A 16854-nucleotide genomic window follows, 5' to 3' on the forward strand; every position below is an offset into this window, starting at 1 on the left:
GGAGAGGGAAACTGGGGCTGAGGGGAACTAGAGGGGCTAAGGGGGAACTGCAGGTGCTAGAGACAGACTGCCGGGGACCTCAGGAAGCTACGGGGCAGGGGCTGCCAGTGCTGGGAGCTGGAGAAAGGCTGTAGCTGCTGGGGAAACTGCGAGCAGCCCAGAGGAGCTGCAGGGAAGTTGGTGTCAAGTCAGAGGGCTGGGTTTAAAGGAAGCCCAGAAGCAGAGCCAGGGGAGAAAAATGCAGAAGCCCCAGCAGCAGAGCTGGACACTCTCCCCGTGGTCAGAAGGGACCTGGTGCATCTGTGCAGGGGCAGCGCATACCCATCCCACCACAAGAGCATCTGGGGACTATCCGGACACATGCCATATAGCTGGCAGGAAGCCGGTCACTCTCCACAGGGTTAAGTTCCCCCAAAAAACCCAGATGGCCATGGGACACTGAGGATTCAACCAAGTGCCACCCTGATTAACACAGCTGGTGGGCCAAGTGGCCCAGACCCAACACCACTCTTTGGAATCTATAACAGCCCTCGCAGGAATATGTAAGTCAACTGGGGTGGGGAAAGGGCAGCCCATTGGGCACTGCTGAAGCTTGCCAAGAGGAGAACATGGCATAGGACACCCCTGGCACTGCACATCCCAGCTGACTGTCTGCAGACCCAGAGTGCCCTGGCAGGGGACTGGCAGAAACGTAAGCATTGTGCAGGCATGGAGGGACATGTCTTGAAGCATGACCGTACCTAAACAGGCAGAAACCAGACCAGAAAGCATGTCCAGCAAGGGGCATTGTTAACTTAAGAATCTGTGGAAGAAGGATGCACCCAGCACAGAGACACCCACACGCTAAAGGAAAGTGCTTGGCATCATTGTCTTGCCCCCACACCATCCAAGCTATTTTAGTTGAACTGTCATTATCTTTTAATTTTCACAAGCATACAGGACTGCAGCCAGAGTCCCTGCAGCCATCATCGGTCCTTAACACAGGACAGAGGCCTATTATTGAAGCTGAGTACCATCCAGGCTGATCCTAAACACCCAAGTGGAAAGGGGTGGGGCACAGGGGAGGAGAAGCCTCACAGAAGACATGCCAGCAGAGCTGCCCTGGGTCCTATGGGAACCACTAAGAGCCACCTCTGTAGGTAAAACCCAGTAAAACAACCTCTGTTTTACCTCTGTAGGTAAAACCCAGTAAAACAATAAGTCGTGGCAGAAAAATAGACCCAGGTGCAATGTAGTCCAGGAAGTGGGGCACACCCACCAGCTGGTATGGTGGTCATGAGCCCGTCACACTGATGCAAGTGCCAGGAAAACAAGGTGAATGGTAGTTACCAACAACCATGAATCACGGACCAACTGACCATGGACAAGATGGGGGCCATGAGGCCAGATGAGACCTGGCAGCAGACACAGGAGATGATCATGCAGCTGTTACAGGAGCTCACAGAGGCAAAGTCCTGGGAGATGGAGGCCCACAGAGCCTTGTTCTCCCAGCAGCTAGCCAGGGAGACTTGGCAGAGCAGCTAGCCAGGGCCCAAGTGTCTGAAGGTGAGGGTTTCCATATGCTCAGGATGGTCAAAAAGGATGACCCTGAAGCCTGCCTAGAATCATTTGAATGCCTGGCCACAGCAGCAGGCCAGGATATGGACTGGTGGGTCACTTGATGGGGCCACTCCTAATGGGCCTGGCCCAAGCCACATACCACACACTCTCGAACACAGAGGCCTTGGACTATCAAACAGTCAAAGATACCATACTGTACCACCCGGAGATATCCCCAGAGCATTACAGGAAACAGTTCTGAGGCAAACAGATCAAAAAGCATTGGCAGCCCTGGCTGTTGGCACAAATGTTGGGGTGAGGCGGCTGAAGCCTGCTGAGAGGATGCCCAAGTCCGAGGGTGCACTCTTATACCCGTGATGGACACTGGATGAGCACTAGGGTTGTGCGAAGCTTTGGACAGAGCTTTGGATCTGGAGAAGATTCAGACACTTCAGGGTCTGAAGCAGCATGCCCAGGTCGAAGCACTGGCCTTGTTAGGCTTCCCGAAGCAGTTTGGAGCTTCTGAAGCACTTTGGAGCCACCTCAGAGATCCAGCCATAGGGTATAATAGAGAAACAATAATATATCTATAACTTTATTGTTTTTTGTCCGATTTGGATGAAATTTTCAGGGGTGGTAGACAGAGGTTTGGGGGGAACTGCACCCCAACTTCTTGAAAGTAAAACTCATGTCACATCTAGGTGTTACAACATAGGGGGGTGAAAACTTCAGGGATGGTAGCCTATGCTGAGGCCACAAAGCCTGCCAAGTTTCAAAAAGATCAGTGTGAGGGTTTGGGGGAAACTGCACCTCAAGCTGTGGACAAGCAAAACTTGTGCCATGGGTGACCCTGTGTGTTAAGGCGCAGCAGGGTGAAAGCTGCAGGGATGGTGGCCCCTGTTGCAGCCACAAAGCCTGCCAGCTGTTGAGGAGATTGGTGCAGGGGGGTTCTGGGGCCCTGCACCCCTAGCTGCTGACAGGCAAAATTCATGCCATGGGTGCTTGTAGGACTGACGGTGTCTGTCTTGGGGCGTGGGAGACACTATTGCAGGCCTGGCTGCTAAGCTACTGTGTTACCAGTTACCAATCAATCATGATTCACTCAGGAACCAGCTCAATACAGAGGAGCTAGCTAAGGTAGCCAGTTAATTGCCATCAATTAGCACCTACAAAACCAGACTAAGGAGAGGAAAGAATCAATACAGACAATCAGCTTCCCCAAGACAGACACCGTCAGTCCCACAAGCATCTGTGGCATGAGTTTTGTCCGTCAGCAGCTAAGGGTGCAGGGCTCCAGAACCCCCTTGCTCCTTGACAGCTGGCAGGTGTCATGGCCTCAGCAGGGGCCACCATCCCTGCAGCTTTCACCCTGCTGCACTTTAACACACACAGGGTCACCCATGTCACGAGTTTTGCTTGTCCGCAGCTTGAAGGGCAGTTCCCCCAAACCCCTGCACTCATCTTCTTGAAATTTGGCAGGCTTTGTGGCCTCAGTAAGAGCTACCACTCCTGCAGTTTTGACCCCTCTGTGGTGTAACACATAGACATGACAGGAGTTTTGCTTTCAAGAATTTAAGGTACAGTTCCCCCAAAACCCCTGCACTGATCTTCTTGAAACTTAACAATTTTTATGCTCTCAGCAGAGGCTACCATCTTTGCAAGTTTCATCCAAATTGGACAAAAAACAACAAAGTTATAGATATTTAATTGATTCCCCCATTATACCCTATGGCCAGATCTCTGAGGCAGCTCCAAAGCTTCGGAACCGCTTTGGCCAGATTGAGGCAGAAACCCAGTCTGGGGCTCTGAATCAGATCACTGCCATCTGAAGCGGCCGGATCCAAAGCCAGATCAGATCACTGCCGACTCGCACAGACCTAATGAGCACAGACCCTAGTCCATGCAACTGCCTTACCCACACAGGCCGGCACTCCAACCACAGGCAAAACACTGGTCTGCATGCACGGCAACCAACAGACTTATGAGCAACACCAATTGCCAGTGACCGTCCTGGGTAGGACTTAGGGAATGACCATTGGATACTCACGTGACCGCCCTGCCCGATTCCACTCGGCCATGAATGGCCATACCTAGCACAGGTGCTGCAGACCACCCTCACAGGGACTACTGAGGACAAAGACACAGGAATAGTAAACATATTCGCTGGAGAGGACACAGAAGGCCCACCCCTGGAGGATGTGGGGGGACCTCCCTGACCTGGAGGATGTCATTGGTTCCTGACCATTTCAGGTGGACCAGCTTAACAACCCCGCATTCTGGCATGCCTGTGATGAAGGTCTAGTGCTCTGTAATAATGAGTTGCTACACAAAACCCAGGCCACCCAGGTCCCACGTTCTGAGGTAAGAAATAACCTCTTGTATTGTATTGCTAAAGGGAAAGGGCCAAAACAGAAGATAGACTAGTTGCTGGTGCCACAATGGTACGTGGCCCTCCTAGTCAGGTTGGCCCATGATGGGTCCATGGGCAGCCACCTGGCCAGCGATAAAACAGGCCCACCTGTTGCCACAGTTCTTTTGGCCAGGGGTCTATAAGGAGGTCAAGCGCTACTATCAAATGTGCCTAGTATGCCAGGTGTCCACAACTGATACACCCACTGTAGCTCCCATGGTCCCCATGCCCATTGTGGAATTCATTTAAGCCATTTAAGCAGTTCACTGTGGATATCATGGGTCCCTTCCTGAAGAGCAGTATGGTTTAATCAGTATGTCCTGGTAATAATGGACTATGCCAGCCATTTCCCAGAAGCCATACCACTCCACTCAGTGACGACCCCAAAGATCACAGATGAGCTGCTTAAATTGATAGCAAGGGTGGGGATACCTAAAGAAATTCTGACAGACCAAGGCACAAATTTTACGGCCAAGGTAATGAGGGGACTCTGCAAGGTTCTCCAAGTGAAGTGCCTCAAAACATCAGTTTATCATCAGACTGACAGGTTGGTCTAGCAGTTCAACTGCACCTTAAAGCTGATGTTAAGGAAATGTATACAGGGGGACCCCAAGAAGTGGGACGAAAGGCTGGCAGCCTTGATGTTTACTATCCAAGATGCCTCCCAATTCTCCACGGGGTTTTCACCTTTTGAGCTTACTTAGGGGTATCAGCCACGGGGCCTCCTCAATATAGTACAGGAGTGCTGGGAGCAGCAGGGTCAAACTATCTCTGTGCCAGAGTCCCATCTTGTATACTCCAGATTTTAACCAACACTTTGTTTTACAGACTGATGCCTCAGGAACTGCAGTGGAAGCAGTCTTAACACAGGGAAAAGAATCTGACCAGCAACCGATAGCCTATGCTAGTTGTAAGTTGCTCCTTCATGAACGCTGGTACTTCACCATTGAGTGGGAATGTCTGGCCATAAAATGGGCAATGGAGCTATTCTGGTATTACTTGTTGGGTTGGCCCTTCACATTGGTAAAAATAGTAAGCAGAAACTGACAATGCCTGGATCATGCAGTGGGCATTAGCTCTGCAACCCTTTTACTTCACAGTACACCACCAGCCTGGAAAGAAGCATGTGGTGGTGGGTTTCCTTTCCTGCTGACATGAAGAGAGGGAAGTACTGAGCATTCATGTACATCCAAGTCACAACCTCGAGTCTAGAGGAGACCAACTGGTCAGAGGCAGCCTAGGCATCAATCAGGCAGGGAGTATGTGACAGGCACCATCCCTACTCACCACAGTGCCAGCATTGATATGGCTGGGGCTGGTCTGCAAGTGAGCTGGCGGCCAGCACCACATGACTGGAAGGAGCTCCAACAATTGGTCCAGTGCCCGAAGGCTCTGGGCTTAAAGGAAACCCAGAAGCAGAGCCAGGGGAGAAACACGTGGAGGCACCAGCAGTGGAGCTGGATGCTTTCCCTGTAGCCAGAAGGGACCCAGAGCATCTTTACTGGGCCAGCAGGTCCAGAGGGGAAGCACGTGCCCGTCCCACCACCAGTGTCCAAGGAGGATCCAGACACAAGCTATATAGCCAGCAGGAAGCCGGTCGCTCTCCCCAAGGCTAAGTTCCCTGGAAAAAACCTGGAATCTTGGATCACCTGGGGGCACAGTGGATTAATCAGGTGTCAGCCTGATTGTCACAGCTGGTGGGCCAAGTGGCTCAAACCCAACACCACTCTCCGGCACCTGCAATGACCCCTGCAGGACAAAGTGCAGGTCAACTGGAGCAGGGAGAGGGTGGCCCAGTGGGCAGTGTCAGAGCCTGCCAATGGGAGAACCCAGCACAGGACCCTGCTGGCACCACACATCCTGGCTTAGCATCCACGGACCCAGAGCATCCCAGCAGGGGATTGGTGGAACTGTGAGCGTTGTGCAGGCATGGAAGGATGCATCCTGCAGCATTACAGTACCTGGCCAGGCAGAACCCAGACCAGTGGTGGCTGGTCAAAAGTGGGAGCTCAGACACTGCCCCACCAGTTTCAAAACAACACGATCAATCATGTCATGATTATGCAGGCTGGTCCAGTCGACTACACATATGCACAGTAAGGGACCTTGGGGCAATCTCCTTACCGCCCCAATGGTGCATGCACAGTGGAAACACTTGATCAGTTTGAATAAATGAATTAGCTACTTGTTTAAGCAGGCAGCGTGGTGCCTGTACTGATGCCCCAGCCTGGGGAACAAGCTGTTGGGAGGAAGGCGGAAGATAGGGGGCGCTATGTGTAGAGACATGCACTGGCCCCAGGCAGCCTGCAGAGCAGCTCCAGGAAGTAAGTGCAAAGGGAGAAGGGGATTGAGGCCCCTGTATGGAGGAAGCTGGGCAAGGTTGGGCTTGGGGCTGGGGCCACAGTGTGCGGCTGCAGGGCCCCAGCAGGGAGCAAGACAGGGCCACGTGTGGCTTGTCCAGGGGAGGGGGAGAGCTGTCTCCTTGCTGCTGTGTGCACTGCAGGGGAGCTGGGGGAGATTTCCCCCCTTTGGCCCCCACGTACCAGCCCCAGGATGGCCCACCTGGCTCTGATTGCCCCACAACCTGGTCTGGCTGGGGATCCATTCACAGTGAATAGGGCATCAGCCAAGCCTGGTCATGGGACAATCAGAGCCTGGCAGCTCCTCCAGGGACACGCCAGGCAGCCAAGGGGGCCCCATGGGCCCCCAATCTTTGCATGAGGCACAGGTGGGCTGTAGCTGTGAGCTGAATTCTGCCTGCTCTATGCCTTGCTGCTGCCTTTGAAAGTGGCATGGTGCCACATCATGTGCCTTGCTGCCCAGCCTGCCCAGTGGCAGGACTCACATGGGACCGCACTGCTTTCAAAGGCAGCAGTGAGGCATGGAGCAGGCAGAGCGCAGCTTGCAGCTGTAGCCCACCCATGCACCCTACAAAGAGTGAGGGGCCACAGGCCCCCCTTGGCTGCCTGGTGTCGTGCCCCTGGAAGAGACATTGGGCTCTTCCCAGGGACAATGTGGGGTGGGCACAGGGGTCCCATGGGCTCCATCCCCTCCGGCCCAGCGGTGCAGCCGAGGCTGGCCCCCTTCTGGGCCACCCCAAGTGGTGTGAGGCTGGGGCCAGGGCCAGGTGGCAAATTTACAAGGGCCACCAAAGCTGGGCAATGACTCTGGGTGCAGGGGGAGGGACGGGTGCAGTGGACCGTGGCCCCAGCTCTCCTCCAATCCCTGCCTAGTCCCAGCTTCATTCCCTCCCATGGCCCTTCTCCCTCCCCCTCCCCCCACAGACTTTCCTGCAGGGGGGGTGTGCATGCATGCATGCGCACATGTGTTCAGCCCCCCCATCTCCCCCACAATTTTTTTTTCTCCCTCCACCAATGCCACCTGCCCCACCCATCTCCGAGTTCACCAGCTGTGCCTGACCTGGACCAGAAAGCATGCCCAGAAAGGGACATTGCTAACTTAAGAATCTGTGGGAGAAGGGTGCATCGGGCACCGAGACCCCCACACACTGAAGGGAAGTGCTCAGTGTGGGAGCATTGTTCCTCTGCCCACCAATCCATCCAATCTATTTTAGTTGAATTGTCATTATTTTGTTATTTTTGCAAGCATACAGAACTGCAGCCAGACCCTCTGCACCCATCCTCATCACTGGGCCTTAGCACAGGAGAAGAGAGCCCTGTCACTGAACCTGAGTGTCACCCAGCCAATACTAAACACTGCAATGGAAAGGGATGGGGTGCAGGGGAGGAGAAGCCCCACAGAAGACATGCCAGCAGAGTTGCCCTAGATCCTATGGAAACCACTGAGTGCCATCTCCATGGGTAAAACCCAGTATAACAATAAGCTGTGGTAGGAGAATAAACCCAGGTGTGATGTAGCCCATGAGGCAGGGCACACCCATCAGCTGGTATGGTGTTCATGAGCCTGGCACAGGGATTATGGATTTGGTTACTGGAAGCAGTGAGATGAAGTACCAGAGTTCCAGCACGTACCAAAGTGTAGTCTTCATACTTGGATTTGATCTGCAGCTGTACACTCTTGACCAGGACACTTTCCTTTGTCCCCAGGAAGGCTGTGATGCTTTCTGAAAAGACCAACACCCAAAACAAGTGAGACAGTAGGAGCAGGGAGGTTCCTCAAATCCATTCAGAGACCTGTGAGACCTGAGCACCCATGGGAGGGCTGGGAGAGTGAGGGCGGGGGAGCTTGTGCAGAGCCCCTCCATGCAGTATGGGGCAGTGGGAGGCAGCAGAGATTGTACCCCACCTGGCAGCACTCGCTGAGTCAGGGCTTTTTTTTTTTAAACAAGTGCCGGGAGCTGGGGCAGTTATTGCCAGGCTGGGACAGGGGCAGGGGATGGGCCTGGCCTGGCTGATTTGGTGATTTGGCAGCATTGAATTGGGACAGTGATTCGAATCGCCATATTGAATCACTGTCCCCCAAATCAGCCAAATCTGAAGCAAATAGTAGCCTCTTTGCACAGGCCTAATTATTAGCCAGACATAATCACTACACGGGATAATGATGGCACAGTTGGGAGACCTCCAGGAAGTCTTCAGGGGAATTGTCCTAACAATGGACAGATGAGAGGACCACATCCTTTTATTGGCTGTCTCTTGCCATATTTTACTTTATACCACATACACTTTTTCCCAAAATCAGTGGTCCAAAATTAGGTTTCATGTCTTAAGCAGGGAAATTGATTTTCTTCGCTAGAACAGAATCAGGGAAGAATAAAAGCTGGAAGACACTGGGTGCATCTACACGTGCACTTTAGCGGGGGGTGGGGGGGCAGAGTAGACTAATTAGCTCCCCAGTAAAGAGTCACCATCTATGCGTGTGCCGGTATTAGGGTGCAGTAAAATAGCTAACTCTGTCATAAGACAGTATTGTCAGGGACAGTACTGTTTTACAGCAGAGTACTTACATGCACTGAAATGCATGTGTAGACAGTGATAGGGGCTAGCTGGGGGGCTAAAGTGTGGGGGCAGCCTCAACCAGCCCCTCCACTGCCCAATACAACCACCCAGAGCACAGGGCTGACCCCCACCAGACCTCCTGCCAGCGCAGGGCTGCTCCACCTCAACTCAAAGTGCTACGGTCCCGGGCACATGTGTAGATGCTGCATCTAGGAGTAGTTGACTCTGGCATGAATTGTCCTGGAGTTTATTACTCCGCCTTAACTGCACATGTAGATGTACCCACTGTGTTCTAATGGATGTTAATTCTCTCTGACAAGCAGAAGGGGAGAAATCCTGTGTTAATCCTCACACAGCTGCTATTGGCTGAGCTCTGTAGCTCATGCCTGAAGCAGCAACTGAGCTGCCTCAGGACAAGTGAGCTGCTGTGTACAGTCTCTTGTATCTTGATGAGTCTTGTGGTGTAGAAACAGCACACTTTATTATTTACAATGACTTATATAAAGAATTATTTATAGAAGGAGCATCAAACTTGTCTGGCCCTGGGAGCTGGATGAATGGCATGGGGCCAATCCACAGGCCGGACTGGGCCCACAATCCAACTCCATCCCCATGCCAGATCCATTGCCCGCAATGCCCACTCTGAGATCCACGCTGTATGTGGTGCCCACTCCAACTGGTCTGTAACCCATGCTGCCTGAGGGGCCAAGGCATTGGTCCAGGACTGCACCATGTGTGGCATGCATCCTGGACTGGCTGGGAGGAGTACCACCTGTAGCACAGATCCCAGACCGACCAGAGCAGGCGCTCCATGCAGCACAGTCTTGGACCAGCTGGGGCAGGTGCAGGTCTTGGACCTAGCACCACTTGCAGCACGTCCTGAACCCTGTGTGCAGTGCCCATTAGGTGAGCCCCATGTGGGTCAGGTTATACTCAGGGGCAGCACTGAGGGCTGAATGATAGGGTTCTGTGGGCTGGATGTGGCCTGCAGGACTTCCCTTGTTTTATAGGAAAGAAGTAGTAGCCTTGCTACTGCCCCTGCAAAGCCCTGGGCCTCAGCTTTGTTGCTGTTCTGCCACACGAGGAATTTTTGGCTGCCTCATTCAGATAGTCTCCTGGCATGACCATACTTCCTGAACTCTGTGTTTCCAGGAGGATTCCTTTTACATCACAGTGACCCAAAAACAAAGTATGTATCTTATTTGAGGAGGTGTGATAGGAGAGAAACTATCTCTAAACACCAATGGCTTTCTAATTGCATACCCATTTCTTGTTTTCAAAACAAAGCAGATCTTAGGTTCTTTCATAGTGCTAGACTGCCTGAAGCAGGTATTTGTGCCCAAAAGCTTGCAAAGAACTTTCTTCCAACTATTTAGTTGGTCTAACGAAAGAGATCACATCTACCCAAAAAACCTTGCCTGATGTAAAAAAAAATATCTTTAGCTCCCAAAACCTCTTCTCTCTTGCTGTCACCTTTTAGCTTTACATCCTCTCCTCAAGCACAGTTTTCCCCTTTCAAATTAGGGTTGAACTGGCTGACATGCTCAGATATGGTAACTGAGTAGCTGTGGCTCTTTGATGTCTTTTTGTTTGGATTCTTTCCGTTTGCACAATTGCTTTCACTTTCTCTGAGCCAGGTAAACACCCCTCCCGAGTGTGTGTTCTTTGTAATGAATCTCATGCAGACCACCCAGGAGCTTGTTCTTGTTCCATGTAAGCCTCTTCCCCTTGCCACACTGCAGGGCAGTACGCATCCTGGGATTGCCAATTGTTTTTTCCCCCAATCATTTAGATCATCACAGATGACTTCTGCTTCATCTAGATTCATAGATTAGACACATGATGTTTTGGCAGACAGGCACGGACACAGCTGTACAGGGAAAACTCTGGAATATATGTCTGCTAAAAGAGAAGTTAGAAGCTCAGCAGTTGGCACTTCCTCCATCAAGTTTGGCCTCCCAAGGCTCCTGCACAGATGTCTTCCACAACTGTGTGGTTGCACTCACGTGCAATTTGTGAGCATACTGTTAACAGTGTCAGTTGGGCTCTTAGCTTAAAGGCACTCAATTTTACTATCTGGTCACGTGCTGCTTTTTCTTTCTCTTGCACTGCTAGCTGTTGCTTATACCTTTGACATCCTGTGCCACTATTTCAAGCTCTCCTACATAGAATCCCTACTCATGAAGATGCTCTACTCCATGTGGCTTTTCCACATGGGCTCATCAAGTGACTGCTCTCTCTCAAACAAGCTTAGTTTTTCATTTTGACGTTGAGCAGTCATTAATTTTTCTGTACTCTCTAACCATATTACATTATATTTGATTTTGTTATCTGTTATTCAATTTACTTCTTGTTTGTATATTTTTAACATCAGACAGTGATTTGATACAAATGCTTACTTTGAATATTTAGCAAGAAGGATCCCAACACAGAACCCGTTTTTCCTTTTTCATCAGAGCTTTGTCCTTCAGCCAGATTGTATTTTGCTTCCATATTTCTTCCAGCTGAAAACAATAAACTTGCAGAGCAGTTGTTTTTATATGATACTACTTGTATCAGATACATCAATATGTTGCACAATTGCATTGATCGATTAAAAAATGTGTGCTAACAGTTCTTAACATTCATCTGCCTTTTCTCTCGTGTCCTCCACTTTGCTGAGTGTTTTCATTAGCTACAATTCAATTGTCATTCCAAAAAAATAGTTTTGACCAGTCTTGCAAAAAAAACTATAGATAATTGCAATGTCAAGTCAATTTCCTGCTATGACTTAGCTATCAGTTACACCACGAGTGATACAATTAGTTCACTGCTAACTGTTTGAATTCACTAGCTTGATTTCATTTGACTGGAACAGAATAGTCTCATCTGGGTTTTCTGCATACAGATCAAAATATCCCTGAAATTTGTGAATGGTTTTGTTTAGTAGTCTGCAGTTCCTTTCTGTTCCCATTGGAAGATTTCTCAGACCTCCAAGGCCTTGCAAATGTAGTAGTGGGTAGGGATCTCACCCTCTCTAGTTTCTCTTCAGCACCACCTGCTTCCAGGACAATTTGGGAAAGCTGCCACTGTGCTGGTTGCCACGTTGACCAATACCATCGAGAAATTAAACCAGGGAGAGGGAGAGCTGAAAACCCCTGTTGGGTCTACAGACCAGATTAAAGCAGATGGATGTGCTAACCAGGTCCCAGGGACTTGGTGTATCCCCCACTTTTTCCCCCCACCACTTTCACCATAAAAAGTAGGGTCCCCCATGAATGTCTAAAACATTCTATGAGGTTTTGGAAGAGACCAGAGGCAATGCTCCCAGTCATTGTGCTGCAGGCAAGCAGAAATGTCATCAAGTTAAAGGAAGGGCCTTGTTTTGCTTGGCCAGTTATTGCTAAAGTGGCTATGTCAGAGCCTGAGGGGCTCTGGGAGGATCATCCCTTCTGAGTGCCCACTTGGGACTCCCAGAGCCTTGTTTTCTGAGGTACCAAAACCTGCACATGTTGTTAGAGCCACTGGGAGCTATGGATATGCAGAACATCTGAAAATCAGGCTTCAAGATGAGTATCGACAGTTATGGGACACTTTGGGCCTACTCCATTTTTTCAAGCTTATTGGCAAATCAACATCACAACTAACAAAGAACTCAGGAGTACTGAATCCCAGACTCATGATGCAGTTCCAAGAACCTTAGCAACTGGAGATGCAGAAGCAATGACCCAGTTCCCATGTGATCATCCCTAACAATAAAGCAGGCAGCGAAAGCAAAGCTGTGGGCCATCATCTCAGCATTTTCTGCATGGCCTCTGCATCTGGCACAGCACAGAGAAGGTTGTTGCTTACCTTGCACCTCGCTTGGGATCGCTCCCAGGGAGACAGCCATCTCTGGGGCCTGCTGGAGCCTAGCCCAGATTGGAGCAGAGAACTACCCAAGCAGCATCCTTCTATACAGCCTCAACTCAGAATGAAACGCCCTGCTCAGAGGAAGCAATAAGGTTACTTGCCAACCAACGGAGTCTCTGCTCTGCATCTCCTCCCTCCCCCTCCTACCTCAAGGTGCCTCTTCCTCCCATCAGGCAAGATTTACTGAGCGCACAGAGGCAGTGAAGTGAAGTGAAACTGACAACACCAGCCACCCACACAGACATGGTGGAGCCATGAGCATCTGCACTGACACAAGTCCACCTGACAGGATGGTGCCATGCAAAAGAGCCAGGTGACAGAACAGCCTTTGAGGACAAATTCAGCAGAAAAGGCAGAGTAGTGCTCTGATCAAATGGGGAACTGGTTATTTCCTTCCATTGTGATCTCACTTATAGTTTCCTCCTTCCCAACTGCTGCTCTAGGCCTGAGCTCCCCTTCCACATGCAGAGATCTGTGACTGCACCAACGATCTCAACCACTGTCCACCAGCTACTCCACTCCTGGAAACCCCTGCAGATCTGCTGGTGCCCCTCAACCCAACCCACAGTCCCCTGCTACCCCAACTTTGGGCTCCCTCCCAGCTCTGCCAATGGTGATTTTTTGATGGAGACTGATGATACTGTCAAAGCAGGTCATGTTCTTTCATGTGAATATTTCCCATATGGAGGGGGTCCAACCCTCCTTCTCCCTTCTCAGCCCACAGCCAAGATCTCCAGTGGGAAGAAGAGAACATTTCTTATTATTGGCCTCTTCTCTGGACTCCTGAGGGTTTTGCATTGCAATATAAATCCATAGTTTCATAGTTTCATAGTTTTAGGGTCGGAAGGGACCTAGTAGATCTTCTAGCCCGACCCCCCGCCAGGGCGGGAGAACAACAAAAAACCCCAAAACAAAAACGGGACTCAAATGAGTCCAGCCAGGTAGGCATCCAGCCTCTTCTTAAAGACCCCCAGGGTAGGGGCCAGCACCACTTCCCTTGGAAGTTGGTTCCAGCTCCTAGCCGCCCTAACTGTGAAGTAGTTTTTGCGGATGTCCAATCTATACCTCCTCTCCATCAACTTGTGCCCATTACTCCTTGTTATGCCAGCGGGCACTAGGGGAAACAGCGTCTCCCCCAAACCCTTCTGGTCCCCCCTAGTGAGTTTATAGACGGTCACCAGGTCCCCCCTCAGCCTTCTCTTGTGGAGGCTGAATAGGTTCAGGTCCCGCAGTCTCTCACTGTAGGGTCTGCCCTGTTGTCCCCGGATCATGCGGGTGGCCCTCCTCTGGACCCTCTCCATGTTGTCCACATCCCTCTTGAAATGGGGCGCACAGAACTGGACACAATACTCCAGCTGTGGCCTGACCAGCGTCGCGTAGAGGGGGAGGATCACCTCCTTGGCTCTACTCGAGATGCACCTGTGGATGCACGACAAGGTCCGGTTAGCCCTGCCAACCATGACCTCGCATTGTCGGCCCATGTTCATCTTGGAGTCAATAATGACTCCAAGATCTCTTTCTGCCTCCGTGCTCTCAAGTAGGGAGTTCCCCATTGTGTAAGTGTGCTGCTGGTTCCTACTGCCCAAGTGCAGCACCCTGCACTTGTCGGTATTGAAACGCATCCAGTTCCTGTTAGCCCACCCCTGTAACCTATCCAGATCCTTCTGCAATCTCTCACTCCCTGCTAGTGGAGGACATGACAAAGAAGAACACTTCCCTCTTCAACTTTCCCTAACCTCAGCTTCCAAAAAAGCATTTGCCTGTCAAAGGGCAGCTGGGGGCATTTGTGCTGGCAGCACCTCCAGTTGTAGCCCAAGGAAAACAGCAGCATTTATCCAATGCATTCATCCCTCTACTGACTCCAGTCCTATCTCAAACAGTGCACCTCATACACAATTTTCCATGCTTCAAGCCTTGAATCCCTCTGAAAGCTTCTCTTTCTCTAGCTCCAAAGCTGGCTTTATGGTGGAGATTCTTGCCAAGGCATCAGAAAAGCACAAAAAAAGCACATCTGCCCTCAGCCATTCCTACTATCCGCACATTTCTCACTGACCCATTGCACAGGGTGGAGGACATGGGTTTATGGGTGTCCCACATGATATATTTTGGGCTCAGTTTTCAGAAAGGCTGAGCACCCCCTGTTCTTGATGATTTTATCTGTTGTGGGTGGCAAATACCACTGCCCATTAAGCTCAGGGGGCATGAAACTGGTCACACCAAATCACAGGCCAGTTTTTAAAACATTGACCCAAGTGCCTGCATCCCAGTTCAGAGCTGGCTCAGCTGCAACACACTGCAAAACTTTGTTATGCTGGATTTGGGGCCTGGCTTGGATTCTTCCTAGAACCTCATTTACAAGCACAGACTGGGGAGTTTTAAAGGGGACATCTGGCTTTGGACAGTTTGAAATTCTTCCCTCCTCTCTTTTGGTCCTAGCTCAGGACAGGGGCTGAGCTGTCAAGGAGGAGTCACTTTGGGGTCCTCTCATACGACTCCTCTCTAAGAGTGTTGGCTCCACACCCAAGGAGAGGGGAAGCAAGGCCACAGCTGCTCTCCGTTCTGATCATGAGGGTGGCAGGGAAAGAAATGGCTAAGTCAAACCATTCTTTGTCTGTGGGCTGATGGAGCTGAGCAGGCAACAATGTGTTTTCAGATCCTTTTTATGTGTGAAGGCAACAGAGACAGCCAGGCAGGAAGTGAAGTCCCCACAAGGACTGCTGTCTCCACAGAACTAAACCACAGCTCACAGTGCATCTCAGTACCCACACGGGGGAGACTGGCTGGGAAGATCAGCTCAGGCAGAGACCACCGGCTAAACAAGCCTGGCCATGATTGGGAGGAGGAGGTTTTCTCTTTGCTTCATGAGTCATTCCAGGAAGAGGTTGTCTCTGCTGCCTGTACAGAAAAGGCTGCTTAAGACTTGGTCACAGTGATGTGTATGTGTGGACATGTGCACGTTTCATGGGCCCAGCAGCGAGGGCATGGGGCTGTGCCTAGATCTTCTGGAAGATTGTCCTGGCCAGCGCACTGCGTTCGACCACAGCTGTCCAACTGGCAGCCTGCAGGCCGCATCTGGCCTGTGAGGAGATAACATGCCCTGGTGGGAGCGGGACTCACAACCACACTGCCTGAGCTGTGGGCAGGGAGAAAGGAACTTGTGCTGCCTGCACAGCGGCGTCACGAGGCGGGGCAGTGGTGGTTGAAAGGGGTGGTGGGTTCATACTGCCCACATGGCAGAGACGTGGGTTGGGGGGGACACTGCCCATGTGGCAGGGGTCCTGGAAAGCCCTGCTTTAAACCATGATGGGGTGGGGGGCAGGCAGGCAATTGAGAGCTCTGGCAGGGCTCTCTCAGCAGACGGTGCCAGAGGGGTAGCTGAGCAGTAGGGCTGTGTGAAGCTTCGGTCACCGATTCGATTCGGCAGCCAAATCTCTGAATCCAGATTGAATCAGGAGACCCTTTAATCTCTCCAAATGGAATTGGAACCCTCTGAATTGATTCAGAGAGATTCAATGATTAAGACATAGTCACAGCTTTAAATGTTTTTTCTACATACCTCGAAGTACCAGACGGCTTGTGAACGCTGAGATGGTGGGGCAGATGGAGCATCCCACGGGAGCGCACCAAGTCCCCAGAGTGCTGTGGTGGACCTGAAAATGGACCAGAAGCATTTCCAGTCCACTTCCGGGTCCGTCGCAGAGCGTGCGGGGGACCCCCCCCCGCCAGCTTGGCGACTGGTGCCTCCTGGGTCTGGGGGTGCACCCAGGGTCCCCTCGCGGCTGATTGCCAAGCCAGGTGGGAGTGGAGCACTTTCCCAGCCCCAGCCCCCACCTCACCTCACCTCTGGGAACAAGGAGGTCCAGCCATCAGGCTGGTATTTCCTGCATTCTTGGATCTAGAATATGTATCCCACACATACCATTACCTTCCCCGGGACAGTTTTGGGGACAGCTGGTTCTTCCAGTGGCCTGCAGAAAAAGTTCTTTTAGCAGGAGGGGAGTTCTGCCCTTCATTTACCCATCTGCATTTTAGGGCAGCCCATTCCTTGCCCAGGCCCCTCTCCTCAGGTGGCAAGTCAAGCCCATCACAGCACCT

At 51.3% G+C, this 16854-nt stretch overlaps 1 protein-coding gene across 1 annotated transcript in view; it reads right to left on the bottom strand.

The window, feature by feature from the left end:
* Positions 1-12818, bottom strand: part of LOC109289309 (capping protein, Arp2/3 and myosin-I linker protein 3-like) — a 35199-nt gene extending 22381 nt beyond the window's left edge. Inside the window, exons 1-2 of the mRNA XM_019505302.1 lie at positions 12700-12818; positions 7942-8033 (exon numbers count right to left, since the gene is read on the bottom strand). Coding sequence (XP_019360847.1) covers positions 7942-8033; positions 12700-12739 — 132 coding nt within the window. The 5' untranslated portion in view covers positions 12740-12818. The remainder of the gene's footprint in view (positions 1-7941; positions 8034-12699) is intronic.
* Between the last annotated feature and the right edge of the window lie 4036 nt (positions 12819-16854).

Source organism: Gavialis gangeticus, unplaced genomic scaffold (genome assembly GCF_001723915.1).
Source record: "Gavialis gangeticus isolate Ggan-Ray unplaced genomic scaffold, GavGan_comp1, whole genome shotgun sequence".
NCBI classification, from domain to species: Eukaryota; Metazoa; Chordata; order Crocodylia; family Gavialidae; genus Gavialis; species Gavialis gangeticus.